Raw genomic sequence first — 22,116 nt, 5'->3', positions numbered from 1 at the left:
AAAACATTTGGCAGTTTATTAGCCTAACATAAATGCCATAGGCCACCTAAATGAAACTGCATCCACCATAAAAATCAAATTGGACAAATACAAATTAATACATTTGAAGAAATAACAGTCCAAAAGAAAGATTAAAACGGTAGAAGTCGTCATTGGGAGAAATAACTAGAAAGAGGAAGTAAATTCCTAGAAAATACCAGGGAAAACCCTAGAAAGCAGAAGGTGAATTCCTAGAAAGCAGACAGAACTCCTAAAAAGCTGGGGGAGAATTCTTAGACACCTCTGGATAGATTCTTTGAAAGCACAGAAATACTTCTAGAAAGCATGGGAGGAATTCCATAAAAACATCAGGAGACTTCTTAGAAATTCAAAGGATATTCCCAGAAAGACTGCAAGGAATTCCTGGATGCACCAAGAAAATTCTTTGAAAGCACTGAACAAACCCAGTTCCCAGGAACATTTCTGGGACAAAACGAAGAAATCCCTTGCAAACATGCAGAACTCCAGGCATTCCTGGAAGGCACTCAGGGAAACTTCCAGGAAGCAATGGAAGAAAACTCAAAACCACCAGAAAAATTCCTATCGAGTCTGAGGAAAATTCTTGACAAGCACAAAGGAAGTTCCTAGGAAACAAGAGGAAATAACAAAACACTGGAAAAATAAGGGTAAATCAAAACACTGCTTTTTCCCCGAAAACACTAGAAAAAAATAACAGAAAACACTCCAAAAAACTGTATAAACCCGAAAATTCCTAGAGAACTCTGAGTAAAAGCCTAAAAAGGATGTGGAGAAATTCTAATTAGTAGATACTGAAAAGATTCTGTGAATCCAACTGGACTGATTTGTGTCAAATTATTCTGTATAACTCAGAGTTATACTCTGCATAACCCCTACCTGGGATTTTCAAAGAAGAAAAATTTAAGTACAAAATATGTATCTGCCGTTTGCCTGAAATTAATTATTTTGACAGAATCATTGCATAATTTAAGGAATAAATGTGGTGATTTCATAATGTGCCTTTAAAAAAGAAAGAAAGGAGAACAGTATTCAGAAATGGACAGCCTGAATACATACTGTAGAATTTCTCGACTCCAGTATGAGCTTAGCTCTTTAGCAGCCTTCCATAAGCCCTCTTCTCATGAAGTGTTCTCATCAAAGTGAAAAAAATTACACAGTACCACAGAAATGCTTTCTGCACCATTCCTTTTTTAGTAATTGCAAATATCTGATTTGCTTTTGTGACCATACAAAGCACTGAGTTGACATTCTCAGTGATATATCTATCTCAATGTTATAAAGGTGATTCCAAGATGACTCTTACCCATGTGCATTTCTTTCTGTTTACAATATTCTATTTCATCAAATTCCTCAGTCTTGTACGATCTTCAGCAATCCTCCAGTCTTCTCTCTTCCTATACTGAAGACAACAGAAGTATCTTGACAAATTGCATACCCAAAATAAGACATAGTGAATCACTGGATTACATGTTAGCTTTGCTTGACTACTCACCTTCTGGTGACTGTAATTCCTTTTGCATTCTGCCTGGCCAGATTCACCATTTTAGACCAAATAAAATCTGCACCCGTCATTACAGAGGCTTGCAATGTCCCAGGGTATACTCAATACTAAAACCATACATATATTTTCATTAGGTACTCCACAGACTGTATTGAAATAAACCAAATTATATCAGTCCTTTCAACTAAACACCTTGCCTACTTTCCTCTGCCTGTAGTAATACAAAGTGCTGCATGCATGGCCAACTCACTCTTGCAACAAAACATAAGGCATAAATGAGGCGAAAAAAAGCTACATTTTTCCATTCAAATTCCATTGCAACAGAATGATAAGCTGAAACACTGACAACCAAACATCTCTAAGAATAAATAAAATGTGCTGAAGATGAATATTTACAAATTTTGACATGACTGTTTAAACAAATTATCTGCAGATGTCCATTTTGCTCTTCTTCCAAAGATATGCCAAAAGAATGCTGTGTATGATTGGGCCTCAATCCACCCTAAAGAAAATGCAGTGTCTTAAAAAAAAAAAAATTCCTTCCCTGGTAACTTAAGGTAAGCCAAAGGACTTAGCAAATGAAGAATTTAAGTGGAGGCACATAAGAATCTGCAGTAGTGCCAGTAAGCAGCAGGCTGAACATTATCTGAGGTGCAACAGTTTCCCCTGAGCTTTTTTGCAGCAGCCATTGATTTCCCACAGAGAAATGCAGGATCTGCCTCACTCACTTGCACATTTAGAATTCCCACGAACTGCCATGGGAACTTTTCCGTACAAAGATACAAGACCAAAAAATAAAGATACGCACTGGCAAAGTGAAGTAAATACACTGAGCCTCTCAGGAGGCATGCAGATATTTGAGACCTCTTTCCTGCCCTTCTCTAGCCATGTCTTTACAGTTTACCTGTGAAGAAGTTCTGATATAATTAAGCCTGGTGTTTGAAGTGCGAAACATCCAGGAAAAGTGGTTATAAATATAATAGCTGGTTATAAATATGGTTATAATGCCTATTATAATAGTGGTTATAATAGCTGGTTATAAACTCTCCAGTAAACAATAAAACCCTGTCCTACAGTATGTGCCATGTAACCATATTAAAGTCGCTGTTAATTTGACAAAGCTTTAATAGAAAAATCAGTTCTGATGTATACTAAATATAGTTAAACTTATCCAACACATAATCAGCTATATATCTTGTTTACTTTGTATGGAGATACTTTGTATCTTAACAAGACACAGTTATTTTAATTTGTGAATTATAACAAATTCATAATGATGAACAATATTTTATTCTACCTAATAACAAGTATATCCAAATGAATAAACAGCAATGCTATTTTTTCCTTTGGAAATTTTCTTATAATATTTTAGGTTCTACTTAGAAAGGAGCAAACCTGGCCCACTAAACATGAAAGTAAAGAATAAAAGAATATTATTCTCCAAACAAACCCAACACAAAAAAAGCAGGAATGGTAATGAAGGCAAAAATTATCTGAACACTCACTGTGCTGCTTATTCAGTTTGATTTTAGAAAGCATCTGTTGAAAAGAAGTGAAGATAATGCTGGATTATATCTGATTTCTCCAGGAACTGATGATTAGTCCCCTGAAATTAACAGCTCTGCAAGCAGAACTACAGCCATTCACGAAGATCAGCTGCCACCTACTGAATGATAAGAAAATTGTTTAGAATATTTTTCTTTTTTGATAAATAGTTTCAACTAGATTCTTGGTGAATGATATTTTTTTTTCTCCTGGTTCATTGGTAGTAATTTGGGGATCCAGAAATGTTTCAGGGGCAAGACTATTAAAAGTTATTAAATCCAAAGCAAAGAAAGGCCATTCAGCAATCTGTTTTCCATTAAAAGTGTATAAATGAGGTCTTGAATGAGGTTTTCTCTAAACAGGGAATCCTGAACACTTCCAGGATGTTCTACTGAAGATTTCTGGGCTCCACCTTATGCAATTTCACAATCAATATAAACAAGGTTAGACTATAACCACATGAAGTCACAGACTTACCAGACTTACCTCATTTTCCAGCTGCCTATTTCAAGCCATTTTTTGCAATGCTGTAAGTATTCACACAGTTGTGCAATTCATGAGATTAATAACTGGTGAAGCAAGTGACTAATTTAACAAAAAAGATTAACTTATATTCTTTGCAATACTCATGCTTTTCTTACTAAAGCTAGGACAGGTATTAGACATTAAGGCCTATTAAAGGCAGAATCCCCTCTGACACTTTGATCTTGGGACTGTGATTTACAAAAGGTAGAAAGATTAGACAATGTTGCTCTGATATTTATCCAATTGTATTTGTATAAGTCTATTCAAAAAAGCAGCTTGCTCCTTTTAACAGCTGAAAAAAAGTTACTGAACCTCCTCTTCACAAGGAAACTCACCTGCAAGCAATTATCAGGACAATGGAAGATGAATAGAACTTAAATTGTCTTCTTAGGTTGCCTTAAATTCACTTCAGGTGTGAAAATTTTAGAAACATCCTCTCTTAAAAAACAATGGGCCGTAATATCTTATGATATTGTCCCTTAATAACATACTTCCATTGGAAGTATGTAAAAATGGAGAAAAAAAAAAAAAAAAAAAAAAGGCAGCAAATGTTTGGCTCCAACTTCACAAATTGATAGTAGCCTTAACTGATTCTGGCTGGTGTCTTGTATCTGAGATCTCAATTTGCTAGGTATGTGGTCTCAACTGAAGACTGTATGTATTAAGTACACATGTAACTGTAATTACAATAAAGTTCTTTACAAAGATAAAGTTACATACACATTAAAATTTCTAATAGTTTGATTTTATCTCTGTTCTACTATGCTGAGATCACCTGAAAGTCATTTATAATAGCAGTGCATGGTTTATTGCACTTTACAGTTTAAGGCTACAGGCCTAAGAGTGATACAATTAACTGAAACACTTATAAACATAAACACTGATAAAAGATGCATCAGAGCAGTACATTACTATAGATTTATCCACTGCTGAATGAGTTTCTGTGCTCCCATGACTTGCACCAGTAGCTTCTCAAGCCAGGCGTGAGGCTCCTCCCCTCCTTTCCTCAACCAGCAGCTGCAGCAACCCCAGCCTTAGGTCTGTGCCAGGGTCTGTGCCAGGAGACACGGCAGGGTGGCAGCCCAGCTTGAGGGAACGCGTTCAAGAAGCGCTACCAGAAGCTGAGCAAATACCCCCGAAGAGGGCCAGAGAACCTCGCAAAGAGCGGCTCTGTGGAGAGCAAGAAGAGGGCAATGACCACCCCGTTTAGCGCCTCCGGAAAGAGGCGGCCGGGCAGCCCCTCCCCGGGAGGATTCACCTCAGCGCCGAGCAGCTCCCGCGGCCGCTGTGAAGAGCGCGCGCGCCCCGCCCCGCCCCGCGCGGCCCCGTCCCGGCGCTGCAGCGCATGCGCGGAGGCGCCGCGCGTCGCTCACGCGCTGGGCCGCTCTCCTAGACCGGGCCGACCCGGGTTGGTTCCGTGCGCGGAGCTAAGGCGGGGTGAGTGTGGAGGCGGACGGGGTCCTCTCAACCCGCTTGTTATGGAGCTGGAGCCGCTAAAGCTGCTTCCGCTGGATCCGGGCGACGAGAGCAGCCAGCGGTGCAGGCTGGGGCCGGGCGCGCTGTCCCTGCTGGGCGCCAGGCTCGGGGCCCCGCTGCGGGTCACGCTGCCCGGCGGCTGCTGCGTGTGCACCGCGTGGCCCCGGCACGACCTGGCGGACGGCTACGTGCAGGTGGATCTCATGTGCAGGACAGCAGGGTTAACCGCGGCGGGGCTGAAGAACCTCACGGTGGACGTGGGCCAGCTGAAGCTTTTGGCCTATCACCGCTTAAAAAAAGCAGCTGTGAGAGTAGTGCTGAAAAGTGCCGCACTGAAAAAGTCAACCCCCCGGGGCTTGCTGCAGGAGATAATAAAAGAGCTGCTAAGAAACGTCTATGTTTCTGTTAATTACACTGTTACAGTTGCACCAACTCTGGAAAATCCAGTAGTTTATATTGAAATACTCTCTACAGACCCTTTGACAGATGAAGCTGGACTAGTAACTCCCCAAACAAGTGTAAAAATTAAAGAGGTCATCACTTTAGAGTGGTACAGGCACTTAACTGAGGACACAGCGAAAGTCTCGGTTGCGGGACTAGATGGTGTGGGAATGTCTCTGAAGGAAATGGTTGATTTGCCCTTCCGCTTCCCAAAAACTTTCAGGAAGCTGGGACTTTCTGTCCCTAACGGAGTGCTGTTAGTAGGTCCTCCAGGTGTAGGGAAAACCCTTCTGGTAAAGGCAGTAGCTAAGGAAGTGGGTGCTTATCTGCTCTGCATCAGTGGTCCAGCCCTGTATGGCTCAAGACCAGGAGAAAGCGAGGAGAATTTGCGAAGAGTTTTTGAGAAGGGCAGAGAAATGTCCCGTGAAGGACCAACCATTGTCTTCATTGATGAAATCGACTCTTTGTGCCCAAAGAGAGGGAGATCAAACAGTGCTCCTGAGGATCGTCTTGTTGCTCAGTTGCTAACACTGCTGGATGGCGTAGGCCACAAAGATAGGATGGTCATTATGGCAGCAACAAACAGGCCTGATGCCTTAGATCCTGCACTGAGAAGACCTGGCAGGTTTGACAGAGAGGTGAGCTGACCTTTTTTTTCCATACCCTCCTTTGCGGGGTGGGTATAGACAAAATAATTACATTTTTTGGAGGTGGGGAGAAGGCTACTTAAAAGTACTGTAATGCATTCACAATTAGAACTTGCATTATTTTTCAGGGTTTATTAGCTGTTGAAATGTATTTTATGGTAGTGTTTTTCCAGGTTTTTACTAATGTATGAGCACTTATCTAATTGATTTTGTTCTGGATTCAAAGATCTACTTCTGTGTTCTAGTGTTAGTGAAGTACTTTATGCATTCATATCTGAGCTTATTTGACTAAGAATTATAGCAAGACAAGCACAGATTCACAGGATCATGCTTCAAGGTGCTATTCCTTCTGATGGTTATTTTATTTATTAAATGCACATAATCCTCTAATTCAGCCGTTAGAATGAAAGTATTATTTTATTTCTAAGTCTTATTTTTCAATTACCATAAAACACGAGTTTATAGACCGATGGTTGGTGGTGTTTTACAAACAACTATTTACACAAACACTGTTTATTTGGAAAATATGTGTAAATGAAAGGGGCTTAAAATACTTGTCATTTGTATAGTGTTTTTCTATTGTGAGAGTGAAGAACTGCTAACTAGCTTCTTGTAAAATTACTCAGTTGCATGTAGGAAAGTATAAATCTTCAGTAAGCAATACGGAGAAAATGTTGCTTGTTTTAAAAAATGAGAAGAGAATAGCAAAATGCCTAATTAATTTATTTTTGTTCTGTTTGATTTAGGTTATTATTGGGACACCAACCTTTTTACAGAGAAGATCCATCCTGCAGTTGCTCACAACTAGTATGCCAATTTCTGCAGATGTTGATCTGGTTAAACTGGCAGAAATGACAACTGGGTATGTTGGAGCTGACCTTACGGCACTCTGCAGGGAAGCTGCTATGCAGGCCGTGTTCCAAAGCTCTCTGGTATGGCTGCCAAATAATCAAGGAGGTTGTTATTAATATGAACCACCTTTTCCTCATTCATACTCTGCTTTACTTGAAATGCTCGGCAACTTGAATCAGAAATTAAAATACTGAAAATAAGTTTATAAATATACAGATGGCCTGTTTGTCTTGTAAACAGTAAAATCCTTTGTAAAATATAACAATTTTGTCATAAATCTTTAGCTTTTAACAACTACATTTTCATGCCACTTGAAATGAGGTGCCTTACATTGCACATTACACTATCAAAATGAATGTTAGTCAGTGAAAACATTTGTAATCAAGAGAATCCAGAAATCAGTTGCTGGTTTCAGAGTTTAATTAGATACTTTTTGATTTGCTCGATCACTGCATAATCATAACTTAGAGGAAGCTGTATTGCTTTTCCCTAAACCACTAAATTCAGGGTTTTTTTCTGTATATATATAAAAAACAATTTTAGAACATATTCTAATTTGTATTTAATATATAAACTTACTAGGGCAGAAAATTGATTATTATTTTCATTTGGTCTTTGTGGAGTATTTTGCATATTAATGGAGCATGATAATGAAGCATATAATCATTGATTATATAAAATATTACTTATTTGTTGTATGTGGGTTTCTTCAGGATTCAGCTGAAATTAGCATGGCAGATTTCCAAGAAGCTTTTAAAAAGATTCAACCATCCTGCTTTCGAGGTGCTGTTGGACTAACAGAGTGTAAACCTGTTACCTGGGAGCAAATTGGTGGTCTTGAAGAAGTGAAACTAAAGTTAAAACAGGTAATGTATAAAATGCATGTAAATAAACTAATTTCTAATAATTAATTCCAGAGTATTCTGTATGTTCTATGAGGTGCATGCATTCTCTCGCAAATAGTATGTTTACAATCATATTAATTATTCTGTAATACATGAAATAAATGACAAGCACTGTAATAAGTCTCTTGCCTCGTGTTCTGTTTCACAGTGAGAGGAAATGAGAGGTAACTCTGACAATACTGTCTGATATTACTTCTGTGTGTATGTATGTGTGTGTGTGTATACATGCACACATATATACATTATATATATATATATATATAAAACACCCACACACCCCCAAAGAGACCTAAAAGAGTATCTTTGTGTTACTTTCCAATTTAATGTTTGTATCAAGGAGAGAAAATATTGTGCTTAACCATATCATTGATAGCATCCATTACTGAGAATGTTTCATACTTTTTTATGTATTGACAGAGTATTGAGTGGCCTATGAAGTTTCCTCAGGCTTTTGCTAGGATGGGCCTGGCACATCCAAAGGGTATTCTTCTCTATGGGCCATCAGGGTGTGCCAAAACCACACTAGTAAAGGCTGTGGCCACCAGCTGTCACTGTTCCTTTCTCTCTGTAAGTGGTGCTGACCTCTTCTCGCCTTACGTTGGGGATTCAGAGAAGATTTTGTCTCAGGTACAGTTTTTAAGTTGTATGAAAACTATAGTTTGTTTCTGAAACTAGGAGTCAGGTCTGCAGTTCATGATCCAAATTTGTAGGTAAAACTTAATTGATTATTAAACTGAGATAAGCTATGGATTCACATTTATATAAAATAATCAATCTGCAGTGATATCAGTTTTAAACTTGAATTCCTCTTACCCTTAAATTTTCAGTTGACAACTTAGTTAAGCACTGTTTGCCTGTATTAGATGTTAAGTCTCATTGGCTCTCAAGTTTATAACTTCAGTTTATACGAATGCATCTTTAAAGTTAAGTAAGTTAAAATACAGTATATAAGCGACTTTCACATTATGGAATAGAATATACATTAACATTTTACTTTATGAATCCAAAAAAGGTTTTTCGCCAAGCAAGAGCAAATACTCCAGCAATAATATTCCTAGATGAGATTGATTCTATCTTGGGATCTCGGTCACACTGTAAAAGTGGCCATGGTGTCTCAGAGAGAGTTCTTTCTGTTCTTCTCAACGAGTTGGATGGAATTGGACTGAAAGTCACAGAAAGAAGAGGAAAAAAACTACAGCTTGAGGGTGAATGTCAGGAACAAAGTGATGAGGAGAGAAAGGTATTTATGTTCCCTCATATATATAAAGAACAGAACTGCTGGGGTGTTGCAAAAATATTAGTTGTTAGCATTCACACTTCTTAAAATCATCAAGCTTGACATATTAGAACAGCATCTTAAGTCTTTTTATTTCTAGCTTTTATAACATGCAGTATCTATGCTGTTAACCATTTTTATGTATAGAGTTCCTCAATGACACTTTTCTGAGGGGGGCAAAGGAGTGGAGATGTTTGAACAAAATGCACTAGATGGCACTGCTAATAGTTGCTCATCTGTCACAAAAATCCTCTTAATAGTGTGTATTTATTATTATTACCAAGATGGATATTAACTATATTTATTTTTTGCCTGCCTGAATCAAGGACTTTTATTTCCCAAACCAAAGTAAAATGTTAATAATGAAAGTGACTACATATTTAGATGCATTTTTTTTCCTTTCTTCCCATGGTTAAATAATGTCTTGGGATAAATATTTGTTCTAGATGTATTTCACTAATTTTTATAAAAATTGCTTTACTCAGCTAGAGTTTCAAGAAACTTTGAACAAGGATTTCATGGTAGTTGCTGCAACAAATAGACCGGATATGTTGGATGATGCCTTGTTGCGTCCTGGAAGGCTAGACAGGATGATCTATATTCCGCCTCCAGACCTGAAGGTGAGGTATTATAATTCCACATGTATCTTCAAATTGAGAGACACAAATTGCTGGCATACTTAAAGTGCAAAGGGGGCGTAATCCTATGTTGAACAACTAATGGAAGATCACTAAAAGATTAGTCACCAAACTGAAAGTATGTAAAGACTTTTAAGAAAAATAATTTAAATATCTATAACACTTTACCAGATATATTTAGTTGTACTATTACATTTAAAAATAGTTAAAATCTGTTTAAATAACTGTTCTTGCAAAGTCGAGCTACAATTTAGGAAGAAACAGAGCAAGTTGGCTGTCCTTATTTCAGATTTTTCACAAGCCATATTCCCAGCAGTGGTGTGCTTGTACGGAGCTTTCCAAAGCAGACCAAATACAGGAAATTTCAATTTAAAATACTACAGTTTCATAAAATACTGTGAATGGACTTCTAATAAATTGGATAACCATTCAGAGTAAGTGTTATCTCCATCAATACCATTTTATTTATTCTCCCACTAAAAGAGTTCCAATTTTGATAGGCTCATTCATTTTTCCTTTGTTCTAATTTGAAGTTTTATAGTGTTTTGGAGTGAGAGTACTTATTGCTTTATTTCTTATTTTCTTCTAAAACATGCACCAATTCATAGGGAAGACTTTCTATTCTGGAAATCTGCACAAAAAAAATTCCACTAGACACTGACGTGTCATTACAAGACTTAGCACTCCAAACAGACCTCTTCTCTGGAGCTGATCTTGAAAATCTGTGCAAGGAGGTAAGGAATATTCCTGGCAATCAATGAAATACCTTTTGAAAGGTTTCATCTATAGCTTATCTCATAGCTATTATCAAGTCATCTGAAGTACACATTTTTCTCACAAGTTGTAATGAAAAGATAGAAATGAATACAAAGAGAACTGAACATGGGTTAATTCTTTAAATAAAAAAGCCAAGCAAGTGTGATATCTGTCTTCAATAACTTACTGGTGAGAAAAGTTAAGGAACTGTACTGCCCTTCGATTTTACATAACTTTGTATAGTCCAAGTTTAAATCTAGATAAATTGTATTTTATGTACTGCAAACAATTACAGCATTTAATTGAAATTAACATGTACTATCAAGGCTAAAGAGAAAAAAACATTGAGGGAGAGAGCAATCCATAAGCATTTGAGAGAAGTATTTAAGAAAGAGACTAGAAAGAAAATGCACAAATGTGCATCAAGGATAATCTGTCTAATCCAGTCAAGAAGTATATATAAAAAAGGCCTATTAATCTTATTAGATACATGTATATATAACCGTAAATCATACAATGTTGTTTTCAGATATTTTATCTTAAACTGTAAAATATTTTAAAATACTTGTAACACTTTAAGTTAGCAGAAGGCATTACAAGTACTCAAGTTGTTTCTCCTTTTTTTTCTTTTAAAGGCTGCTTTGTTGGCATTACAAGAGAATGGACTTGAAGCAACTACTGTTAAACACGAGCACTTTGTAAAATCATTGAGGACTGTAAAAGCATCCTTAACTGTCAAAGACTTGGATTTTTATGAAAAAAATTATAATCAGAAATTCACCTCTTGAATCAGAAGAGTGCTGCAGCATAAATATTTTTAAATATATTACAAACCAACTAAAGCAAATGAGACCTTATTTTACTCTTCAGTACTGAGATCACAAGTGAAATGTTATTACAAGTACTAAAAAGCAGGAAAAGCGATAAGGAAAATGTGAGCCTTTTTATCTGCTGGAACTGGTAATGAAAGGGAAATAATGAAGTGGTTCTGTAGACTCCCTCACTCTCAGTATAAACCATGGAAGAATAAGAACATTCAGTATGAAAACATGTGGCGAAGTCTCCAAAGCATAGTAAATATTAAAAAAAAATAGAGTATGAGGAAAAAGTTCTTTGTAGAGAACTGCACATAATAAAATATATTTTATATGTGCACATCTATAAGCTTTCTTTCTGGAAAGCAGATTCCAAGATAAACTTCTAATTAAACAGTCATCAGCATTTAATACTTTGTTGAAAGTTGGGGAGTTTTTTGTTTGAAGTGTGGGGCTTGCAGGTGAAGTGTAGGCTGTGGGACAGTCATTCCAGAACAGCTACCACTGACTGTACAAACATTTAAATTAAGTAAACAAATAAATACTAAGCAAGTTTGGAATAAAACAATCTAAGGTAAAATAATAATTTACTCTTTGGGATAGAAGAGAGTTTGTTTTATTAACGTTTCTGTAGCATTTTTTACCTCAAAAACTATTCGTTCCTCATGTATTTTTGTAGCCCTCTTTTGAAAGGCGGAGACAAATTTCCTTCTGTATCTAAATGTCTTCATTTACCAAGGTTGAAATTTTAACCGTTTTCTCCCTTTCCCCACGGAAATGTTTATGAAAGAGGTATTTCACTGTCAAAGATAATGTCAGCTGAAATACAAAACACAAAACTACAAACCCATAAACAAATCCTACATCTGCCTGCTCCAGGACCCTGGGGGAGCTCCACAGCGTGGTTCACCTTGAGACCGGGTCACAGAACGGAAGCTGCTTGGCAGTTAGTGACAACACAGGACAAAACCAGTTGCAAAATATGGCCTAGGAAAGGACTGTCCTACAACCTGGTGGCTTCATCCTCACTTCCTGAAGGACTACCCAGGTCTTCCCAGTTACTACCAACCAATAAGGCCAGTGTCAGGGATCCCTGGAGGTAGCTCCTCAGCAGCTGTGCTGGTGAGGGTGTAGAGCCTGTGCCTGCTAACACCGACTGTTGGTGTGGCACAGGGGACAGGGTGAAATGGTGCAGTTTTTGTCACCCTACAATCCTTGCCAAGCTCTGGAAAGAGGTGGGCATGGCCTTCCCTGTGTGTTCGCACGCTGCGTGTTTTTTGGGCCACAGACTCAAAAGTCGTGCTGTCCGAAAGGCAGCAGGCAAGACCTGAGGGAAGAGGAGGGAGACTTGAAGAAGAGAGAAGTGGGGAACAGCTGGGAGTCCCTGGGGGCTGCTGACGGGACAAGCACCCTCGGAGAAGTGCCGGAAGAGCCTGCTGCGAAATGGCAGCCGCGGAGGGGAGCGGGCTGCCGTGAAGTACCCCCGGGCCTGCGCACGGTTGCCCCGCACCGACCTCGCGCGGGCCGCCAGGGGGCGCCGCCGCCGCTGCGGGCTGAGGGGAGCGGGGCGGGCGTCCCCTCGCGTCCCCTCCCGTCCGCCCCGCGCCCTGGGGCGCGCACGGGCGTTCCTGGGCGTTTAAAAGGCGCGGGCACGTCCGCCACAGCGCTGCCAGCCCGTCCGCGCTCCGCCAGGTAACGGGACCTCGTCGTTGCCCCGGGGGGAGGAGGGGGTGTCAGCGCGGTGCCCGGCTGGACTGGGGCGGCCAGTAACCGGAGACGGTTGGTTCCAGGTGGGCAGCCGCAGCCATGATGAACATGAGCTTCTTCCAGATGCTGAGGTCGAAGAAAGAAGTAAGTTGGGGAGGGGACGTCGGCTGCTCGGCGCGAGGTGCTGAGGGGAGCGCAGGTGCCAGCGCTGGCTCCTCCGTCTCCCCTGCTGCTTTTAGCCCCGTTCTGAGGGTCCTTCTCGTTGTTTTGTCTTCTAGCTTATCCCCCTGATTGGAATCGTGAGTTTTGCGGGGGTTGGGGCTGTGTCTGTTTCCATCTATTCCCTCTTCAAGACCGATGTCATGTAAGCGAAGCACGCTGCTTGGTGTTTTTACTCATTTTCTTTCTCAACTGAGGTATTTGATCATCTTAGACAAAAAAGAGAGAGAAAAAGAGAAAAAAAAAAAAAAAGGTCTAAGCAGATGTCCTGGTGTGGTAGAAAGGACTAAGATAACTCAAGAGGCTAAACCCCAAACACTAAAGAAACACTGAAGAAATGGCTTAATTTGTAGCATAGCCCAGCCTAATTGCGGATTTCTACTTTAATGGGCCCTATTTCTGGGAAGGAGTGTTAGCTATAGTGCACTTCAAACCTTCTCTTCAAGAATTTAAAATAAGATGGTAGATGATATGCAGATGTTTTCCAATCATATTGATCTGTATGTAAAAAACAGGATTTGGTAATATGAAATTATTCTAAATCTTAGTGGTTTGATAATTTAGATCTCAGACCTACACTCATTAAGCATTGGAGAGTTTTTATATTCACTCCAACTGTGCTGGAATGGTATTTAGTCATAAGACTGAGATTCATATTACATAAATCTTTACCTAATTCTGAATTTCAGTTTTGCTTTTGGAAACATGTTATCCTTAAGCAATGCTTGATCCTTTGGAGGCAGCAAATATGGAAACATGACTATTTCCCATGCAGAATTTAAAACAAGAATGTTCAAGCATTTAAACTTGTGCTTGCCTAGGTATATAGCTCTGTGGACAGTAGACTGATCAAAAGAAGACCCTAAAATATAAAACCTGTTTATCTTCTCATACAGCATTAACAAGACTGGTAATCCAGAACCTTGGGAAGCTATAGATCCTACCCAGCCTCAGAAGGTAATTTATATACATAATAAAAATCTTTGCAAAGGCTATATATTGTTTCTAGCACAACAAATGATGTAATTACACCTAAAAGGTATAAGAACTAGGAAATATTAATGGGAAAAAATGTAAGGCTGATTTTTTTTACCTCTATTTGAAAGTGGAACCAATGACTTTATTCTTTACTTTTATGTAAACTGTCTTCCTTGCGTTATTTATTATAGGATTTTAGCTATTATGTCATTCACTATTGGGTCCTGAATTTCTGATCTGCTTTCTGTTGGTGTTACACAATGCAGCTTCTATTTCCTCAGTTTCATTGATAATGATGGGAATTGGGAGTATAGAGGCAATGCTGGTCATACACCTCTTAGTCAGAGGTTTCAACATTGATTACAAATGTTTCTGTGTGCAACAGCCTGAAGGAAGATAATTCACTTTAGCAGAGTGTCTAGAATAAGTAGAAGAAAATTATTTGGGAATATCAGATTATTGAAATCAAGTGATTTTGTTGAACAAATTATTAAATACGTTTTAAGCTATTATAGAAAAATCTTTTCAAGTTCATGTATGATAGACGAGGAAGAAATGTATTTTATTGAGTTGTTTACTGAGATTTTACTAATCCCGCTTTCATGCTTTTCTCTGTATTTTGTCCAGCTGTTAACAATCCAGCAAAAATGGAAGCCTATAGAAGAGCTGGAAAAGGTCAAAAAGCTTATGAAGTGACAAGTTTCAGTTGCCTCCAAAAGGTACTCTATGAATCTAGTGGAATCACTTCTGCACAAACTTGACTACTGAAATCAGTGTGCGGAAATGCTTCTGCTACATTTTTAGGGTCTCCCTACATTTTTGGGCTCTGGATAAGGACTTCCATGTTGCCTTAGAAGTTGCCATACAGCGTCCACCTAGTCCAAAAATCTGTCTCAAATATTCAATTGCAGCAGGCATTTGACGTCAAATGTTGAATATTCAGTTGTTAATTAGACAAAAAAGTAAACTTCACACTCTTTTTAGTATTTTATTTTGCCAAAAATATATTAATTTTGTGATTTTACATATTTTTAAGAAAACATATAGATTTTTTTGTAACGTTCTATTTAAATCCAGTATACAGAGATTATCAGAAAGCCCTTTTGAAGTGGGATTCTGGCTCTGCTATTTCTTTATGCCATATTTCAGTGCTGTATACATATTTTTATAAGCATATACAGAGTAAATAGTCATTGTAGGATCACTAAGGATGTCTGTGTAAGGCAACATATGCAGTCATAAAATATTCTTGTATAAGAGAACATTTAATTTCTCAATATGTTCATCACATCTAAGATAGATAAAATAAGCAAAAAGTTCTACTCATAATTAAAAAAACCTTAGAAATGTACTTAACCCACCGAGCAGTTAATGTTATTTAACACCACATTTAAGACTGCATGATTAGAATGTAAGCCTTCAGCATGATTAAAACAGAAGTGGAAGGAAATGTTTTTCATATTTAAATATTGTTTAAACTTACAAGACACTCTTATAGTTAAACAACTTGCATTATCCAAAACTTAACACGTTAATGGCATTTTACGTGCAAGTCTAAATGTACTGTACAATTATCAGCATATTTTTTAAACACTTCTGTGTAAATGCTGTTAGGGACATTTGCTTTACCACAGAAAAAATCAACAGAGATAAATGAAATGCATCTTTATAGGGGCATTTCTTTTTCTAAGCATGCAGATCTTTTCCTAAAGATCATCTGGGAAAAGGATATAATAGATGGACCTCTGACAAAGTAATGAGATACATGCCTTCAGCTGTAAAACAGCCCTTTCTTGGATGCATTTTCTGTACATGTTCCTTTCCAGTTACTTTCACATATGCTATACAGTTTCTACTACATTGGGCACTGAAAAAGCATTACTTGTTGGCATGAAGGAAGCAAACCAGTAATAACTCAACTTTAAAAAGTCCACCTAGGTGAGTAATAGTGAAGTGTTTTAGGTTACTCTACTTCAGCACAGACAAGAGAGAAATTAGTGCTGTGTCACTACTTGAAGTCTGTTAGTCTGGTTTCAGAGGCATTAAAAAAGAAGTTAAAATGTTTTTGGTTGTGTGTTTTTTTTTTTTTTTTTTTTTGTCCTGTTTCTACATTTCTGTTGCCATGCAGCAATATTTACTGCTTTTTTTTTTTTTTTTTTTTTTTTTTTCTCCTTCCTCCAAGTAAGGATGACTCAGCAGCATTTATATCTAAGAGTAAGAGAACGATTAGAATATGATCTTGGCTTTCCTTTTTAAGGAGTGGCTTTACAAGATGATTGGATAGCCTATAACTGCAAAAGTTCACTGCTCTAAAAGTTTTGCCTTTTTAAGTAGGAAAATAATTTGACATAGATTTTCTAAGTTACTCTGTATTTCCATATACTTATTAGAATGTACTGAGCAAAAATGTGTTGTGCTCTGAGTTGATACATGAATTAAATGAGTTTATCTTTCAGTATATCAATTGTATGGCCTGTGAATACTGCGGTATGTTTAGACTGCCTTATGAGAAGAGACAGAGAGCTGGGCCTGTTCAGCCTGGAGAAGAGAAGGCTGAGAGGAGACCTGATCAGTGTATATAAATACCTCAAGGAAGGGAGTAAAGAGGATGGGGTTGGCCTTTTCAGTGCTGGCTACTGGTAGGACTAGAGGAAACAGCCACAAACTGAAGCACCAAAAGTTTCGCAGGAACTTTTAGAGAAATTTCTTAGCAGGGGGACAGAGCCCTGGAACAGGCTGTCCAGGGAGGTTGTGGAGTCTCCTTCTCTGGAGATTTTCAAAACCTGCTTGGACGTAGTCCTGTGCCACATGCTCAAGGAGACTGTGTGTATGCAGGGGGTTTGGACTATGTGATCTCTAAATGTCCTTTCCAACCTTTATGATTCTACTGAATGCCACTTCCAAGGTATGTTTATCAGTTTATCACTCACATTACTTACAAGCTGGATCCAAAAGCTTTTTTATTTTTTTAACATATACATTATAGCCATGTCAGCATTTTTCTGCATGATATCAGCACCCCCCCGTTTTTCTCCAGCAAGATGCTGTCTAGTTACCCCAGTAGCGCGTGTGGTTTCTGCAGTAAATAGTAACTGAAACAGGGGCCTGATGCGCTTGCTGTAAGAAACTGTCCATCCTGCAGTTGTCACCTGTCTCACTTAAGGCAGCAGCTTAGTCGTCCCTAGCACTGGCTGCAGAAAATAAACAAGAATAATGGGAGCAATTCACTGATAGTTGGTGTTGGACCTTTCCCAAGAAAGCTTTCAGATTAAATAAACATTGCCACACTGCTCAGAGCAGTTTTAATTCACTGTCCAAAGCGCTGGCTGCACAGGACATCCCTGCCGTGCAGGGAGCACACCACATAACCAGCTCAGCTGCAAGCACAGCTGAAATGGAAAGTAAAAACCTTAATGAGGAAGTGAATTCATCCAAGAGTTGCTGCTGGACTAAGTAATTATTTACCTTCGAAGTGCTGATTTGACTAGAGAACAGGCAGGTTGTTTGCGGAAAGCTATCACCCATCATAAAGCAATCACCACTGGGAATTACTTTCTTCAAAGGAAGTCCAAAGACCAAAAACCAGCAAGTCCAAAGAGCCATCTCCCACCTGGGCCTCACTCTGTCCAAGGAGCAGAGAGGTCACAGGTGAGGGCAGCTCCACCAGCCGGTCTGTGCTGTGCCACCACAGGAGTTGGCCTCCAGAGCGACCTGCTCAAGCTTCTCCTAAGTATCGTACTTGCTAAAAACTAAATGACCGCCTTCTAGGTCGGATCCTTGCTAGGTGTTGTGGATTCTTGCTGTGAATGGGGACACGATGTCTTTTTGTACAAGTGGGGGCGCAAGGGTGTGCAAGGACCTGGCCCTGAGGAGGACCAGCTCTGAGGGGGGTCCCAGCCCTGAGGGAGCCTCAGCCCCGAGGCGGTGCCCAGTGCTGCCTTGCTGCTTTCACCGCTGTTGCCCAACGCTCCTGCTGAGCCGATGAAGGAGGATCAGCTCCCTCTAGTCCAACCCGTCCCTCATGGCCTCCTCTGCGACGGCGCAGCCCCAGCAACCGTTAACCACCAGCACCTGCCCTGTCCTGCCATGGGCCATGGCCCCCCACCCAGGTCCTTACTCAGCCCTGGGGACAGAGACAGTCCCGGGCAGGGCAGGCAGGTGATGGCAGCCAGTCCTGAGCAGCACTGCTGCTGGGGGCAGAGGCCCCTCCAGCTGCGGGAGGACCCAGTGCACGCGGAGCCCCCCAGTCCAGTGTGTGGCGAGGTGCTGTGGCCCCGCAAGAGCTGCCTAGACACATGGAGTAGGGGCCATGCACAAGCTCAGGCTGCGCATCTCGATCACAAATTCACCAGAAAACTCATCTATCAGGGATGGGAGTACACACAGGACTTCTCTTTTTTGATGATGTTTTTTTCTTTTTTTTTTTTTTTTTTTTTTAGTTCAAATTTACAGGGTTTAACCCAATGAGTCATGCAGTGGTGCCGGGATGTGGGCCTGGCCTTGTGTCAAAGGCTCATGTTGGGCATTTCCTTGTTCGTGGTGAATTTTCACTCTTCAGGGCATGTTTTTGTTGGCTGCCAGCTGGGTGCTGGCATGTAGTGGTGTGTCCTAGCATGTCCTGACATGTGTGTAGATGTCCTGTGTCCCCACAGAGCAGCCCAGGCTGCGCAGACACCCCAGAGAGCAGGCCCGAGCGGGGAGCCGAGGCGCCGCGCAGGCCTGCACCCCTCCTCTCCTACCTTGGCCAAGATCGGAGCATGGAGATAACCCTCTCTAGGAAATGCAGTGAATAAATAAGTTATGCTAATGCACAGTTTGTAAGGTAAAGCTAGTAGAAGATCCATCTTCATGACTTCATTTCTGTAAAGCTGTTACAATTCAGATAAAATATTTGATTCTAGTTTTATCAGCTGTCAAGCAGTACAAAACTAGGCATCTTTTCAACTTCAGGCATTAGCTATAGTCTATACTAGATTCTTACATTATTCACTTTGTGGCTTTCACACTCTCTTCCCTCTTTTATGCTAAAACTCTTTCCTTCTTTCCCACCCTCTTCCTTATTTTCTACTGAAACTCCCTTTCCACTCTTGACATATGTTTGCTCTTGCAACACCTCCACACATTGCTGCCTCACCCACCAAAACAGGTACATCAGGTGCATTAAAACAAAGTGATAAAATAGAAATAATTTTATTTCTCTTGTCACTGCTACTTAGTGGCGTATCTTCATGATATTTTTAGAAGTTACATGTGCAAAATTATTATATCGGTGATTTAAAGTCATAAAGTGGCCCAAAAGGCTCCACTTGTAATGCTCATGTTCCTTCTTCTCCTTTGTTTTGATGTGATGTGATTTATTTTCGCTCATAGTATTATATTGTGGATATTTTTATTGCAAAATTAATAAAAGATTAGTATGATAGATTATCAAATATGGCTTATTTAAACAGAGCTTATTACCTTGTGTGATTTGTAGAAAGCAAATAGGGGTATCCTTAGATGCAGCCAGATTAGCTGAGAGGGTAGAAAGCCACACAAGTTTAAAATCTCACTCAGTGTAAATAAATGTGATTAAACTTTCCTTTTTAGCAAGGCTTTCTCATTCTTCATTGTATGTCTTTTTCTTTTTAATTCAAGCAAGTATATTTGCAGCAGGCAGATAACTAGAAAACACCATTCTTTGCCAGACTTGGTGCTGCTGGTGCTGCTGCACGAACAAGGAAGTAAATGCAGAAAAAAACAGGTTAATTTTAAGCTCTGCTAGTAACAAGAAAATCTTATCAGTTTGCCAACGAAAACCCAAGTCATGTACTTGCAATAAATCACTGATTCACTACATCAAAACAAAGGGAAAGCTGTTTTATATTCAAGCTGTTAAGAATGTTTTATTTAATGATGCATCTTTCACTGCTGCTCTGTGACATTTCTTATACCTGTATTATATTTTTTAAAATGCCCTTTTTTAGTCATTTTGGATATCTTTGTAGACATTTAGAGTGTATTTAGGTAAGAGTTATGTTCAGTCTTTGCTATGTGTTTGGGAAAAATTACATTATCATTATGTTGTTTTTGCTGTGTTTATTTTTCCACTTGAGAAGTGCTTTGGATGAAGCATACGTTATGGTCAGAAGACAGAATTTGTCTGCAAGACTGCAGGGTCTGCTTTACTCACAGATGTAGAAGTACAGAGCAAAATCTGAGTGATGATGACTTGCAATTCTGTTCGTTGCCTCATTGCCAAACTCTTAGCCATATGGTGCATATGTACCAGTATACGTTAAAAAAGATTCCACCTTTCTTCTGAGATAAATCAGAACATTTAGGAGTTGAACCAGTCTCTGCTCAGGTCCTTGTATGTTCATTGGCTCAAAGAAGTAACTTCTCTAGTATGCAAACAGAGTGAGACTTGGAACCTTCTGTTTGATGACCTGCTGATAAGACTAATATTCCCTGCTACGCATGAAGCGCACAGATGTAGACACCTCAGCGGGGTGCTGCTTTGATTCAGGAGAATTCCTGCCCAAGTCAGTAGTGGGTTCACTCAGTAAAGAACTAAATTGTTTGACTTCCTACCTGCTGGTTTTTTTTTTTTTTTTTTTTTTTTAATCTTCACAGTTGGCTGTTTCACAGCACCAATAACACAATATGCACTCTTCAATAAGTAATACTGATGTGCAGCATTATTACTGCAGCTGAAGATGAGCATGTGTTGAAGTCGTTTGTAATCAGGGTTATAAAAAACAGAAGCTAAAGTTGTGAAACTTCTTTAGCTATTGGATTTTTCTGATGCTTCATTAAAAAGATGGTGATGCAGGTGAACAGATAGCAGGATGTATAGCAGCCCAGAAGAGAGGGTGGTCAGGAGCACCTTCAATTCTCTTTATTGGCATCAGTAGTGATGTGTGTGGTATGGGGTAGTTGGGGAAGACATACCTTACTTAAGGGAAAGGGGTTGTGAAACCAGTCACCAGACATGCTAGTTGGACCACATGATAGATCAACCAATGCTGCAGTCTATAAACAAAACTGGCGTTGACTTCCTCTGTGTCTAGCAAGATTTGGTGAGGAAGGTTTATATGATCCACAGCTAGCTGCAGGCAAGGGCAGCGAAGCCTAATTTTTTTCAGTTGCTACCTCCTACCATGTAGCCTGACTTTATCTGTTTTCTTCCCATCACCCTTTTTTTTTGCTACACAAACACACCTTGGATCATCAACACAATATGATTAAAAAAAATGGTCACTGCAGAATGAGCAGCTCTTCTCAGACGCAGTTGCTGGGTGGTTTGGTCTACTAAAAGTTAGATCGGATTTTGCTAGCTATTCCTCTTCTGCGGGCCTTGGGCTGCTGCTCTCTAGCTCTGACATCAACTAGATGAGAATTAAGGACAACCTCTGTCCTTTAGGCTTCTTCCAGCAAAAGCATTGATTGCAATTACTGTGAAGGAGGAAGAACGATGTTCTGGTTTTGTTGCTGCTTTACAAAGACAGTTAGTGTATCAAACGTAGCCTGGTATCCTGTGTGGCTGTCCTCAAGTGAGCACAACTAGAACAAACCTTATTTTGCAGCTTATTGCAAATTGTCCTTTAACTTTCAATATGCAAAGAGTTATTTTCTCTCAAATTTCCTGTGATACAATACGGCCTTTGCCCAGGCAACTACGTGACCTGACAACCATCATAATTTGTTCCATCTAAGTTATATTTAAAGCAAATGTCAAAGCACTAGGCAACCAATCTCCGCAGCTGGTTAAGCAACTTCAGTTTCCTAATGAAGGTGTGTGTTTTCTGCAAAGCTTAGAAAATACCGGATTGCTT

General features: G+C 39.5%; 2 protein-coding genes across 2 annotated transcripts; both read left to right on the top strand.

Moving 5' to 3' along the window:
* Positions 1-5,067: 5,067 nt before the first annotated feature.
* AFG2B (AAA ATPase AFG2B) lies at positions 5,068-11,411 on the top strand. Its single transcript, XM_010216494.2, has 8 exons — positions 5,068-6,144; positions 6,900-7,085; positions 7,719-7,871; positions 8,328-8,537; positions 8,923-9,150; positions 9,672-9,806; positions 10,433-10,558; positions 11,216-11,411. The coding sequence occupies exons 1-8, from the start codon at positions 5,068-5,070 to the stop codon at positions 11,366-11,368; spliced, it is 2,268 nt and encodes a 755-aa protein (XP_010214796.2). The 3' UTR covers positions 11,369-11,411.
* Positions 11,412-13,165: 1,754 nt separating this feature from the next.
* On the top strand, positions 13,166-15,036 carry COXFA4L3 (cytochrome c oxidase associated subunit FA4L3). Its single transcript, XM_088526316.1, has 4 exons — positions 13,166-13,246; positions 13,381-13,466; positions 14,218-14,278; positions 14,927-15,036. Exons 1-4 carry the CDS (start codon positions 13,202-13,204, stop codon positions 14,993-14,995), a joined length of 261 nt encoding a protein of 86 aa, XP_088382442.1. The 5' UTR covers positions 13,166-13,201; the 3' UTR covers positions 14,996-15,036.
* The last annotated feature ends 7,080 nt before the right edge of the window (positions 15,037-22,116 follow it).

The sequence above is a fragment of the Tinamus guttatus genome, unplaced genomic scaffold, assembly GCF_059628265.1.
Source record: "Tinamus guttatus ecotype Peru unplaced genomic scaffold, ASM5962826v1 Tinamus_guttatus_pri_ptg000004l, whole genome shotgun sequence".
Taxonomy (NCBI): Eukaryota; Metazoa; Chordata; class Aves; order Tinamiformes; family Tinamidae; genus Tinamus; species Tinamus guttatus.
This window is presented reverse-complemented; position numbering and strand designations above follow the sequence as displayed.

Excerpts from the sequence above, each read along its gene's own strand:
- AFG2B (XM_010216494.2), top strand. The coding sequence starts at position 5,068 with ATGGAGCTGGAGCCGCTAAAGCTGCTTCCGCTGGATCCGGGCGACGAG. Across the intron at positions 7,086-7,718 it reads CCGTGTTCCAAAGCTCTCTG|GATTCAGCTGAAATTAGCAT; the intron begins GTATGGCTGCCA and ends GGGTTTCTTCAG. Across the intron at positions 8,538-8,922 it reads CAGAGAAGATTTTGTCTCAG|GTTTTTCGCCAAGCAAGAGC; the intron begins GTACAGTTTTTA and ends AATCCAAAAAAG.
- COXFA4L3 (XM_088526316.1), top strand. The coding sequence starts at position 13,202 with ATGATGAACATGAGCTTCTTCCAGATGCTGAGGTCGAAGAAAGAA. Across the intron at positions 13,247-13,380 it reads TGCTGAGGTCGAAGAAAGAA|CTTATCCCCCTGATTGGAAT; the intron begins GTAAGTTGGGGA and ends TTTGTCTTCTAG. Across the intron at positions 13,467-14,217 it reads CTCTTCAAGACCGATGTCAT|CATTAACAAGACTGGTAATC; the intron begins GTAAGCGAAGCA and ends CTTCTCATACAG.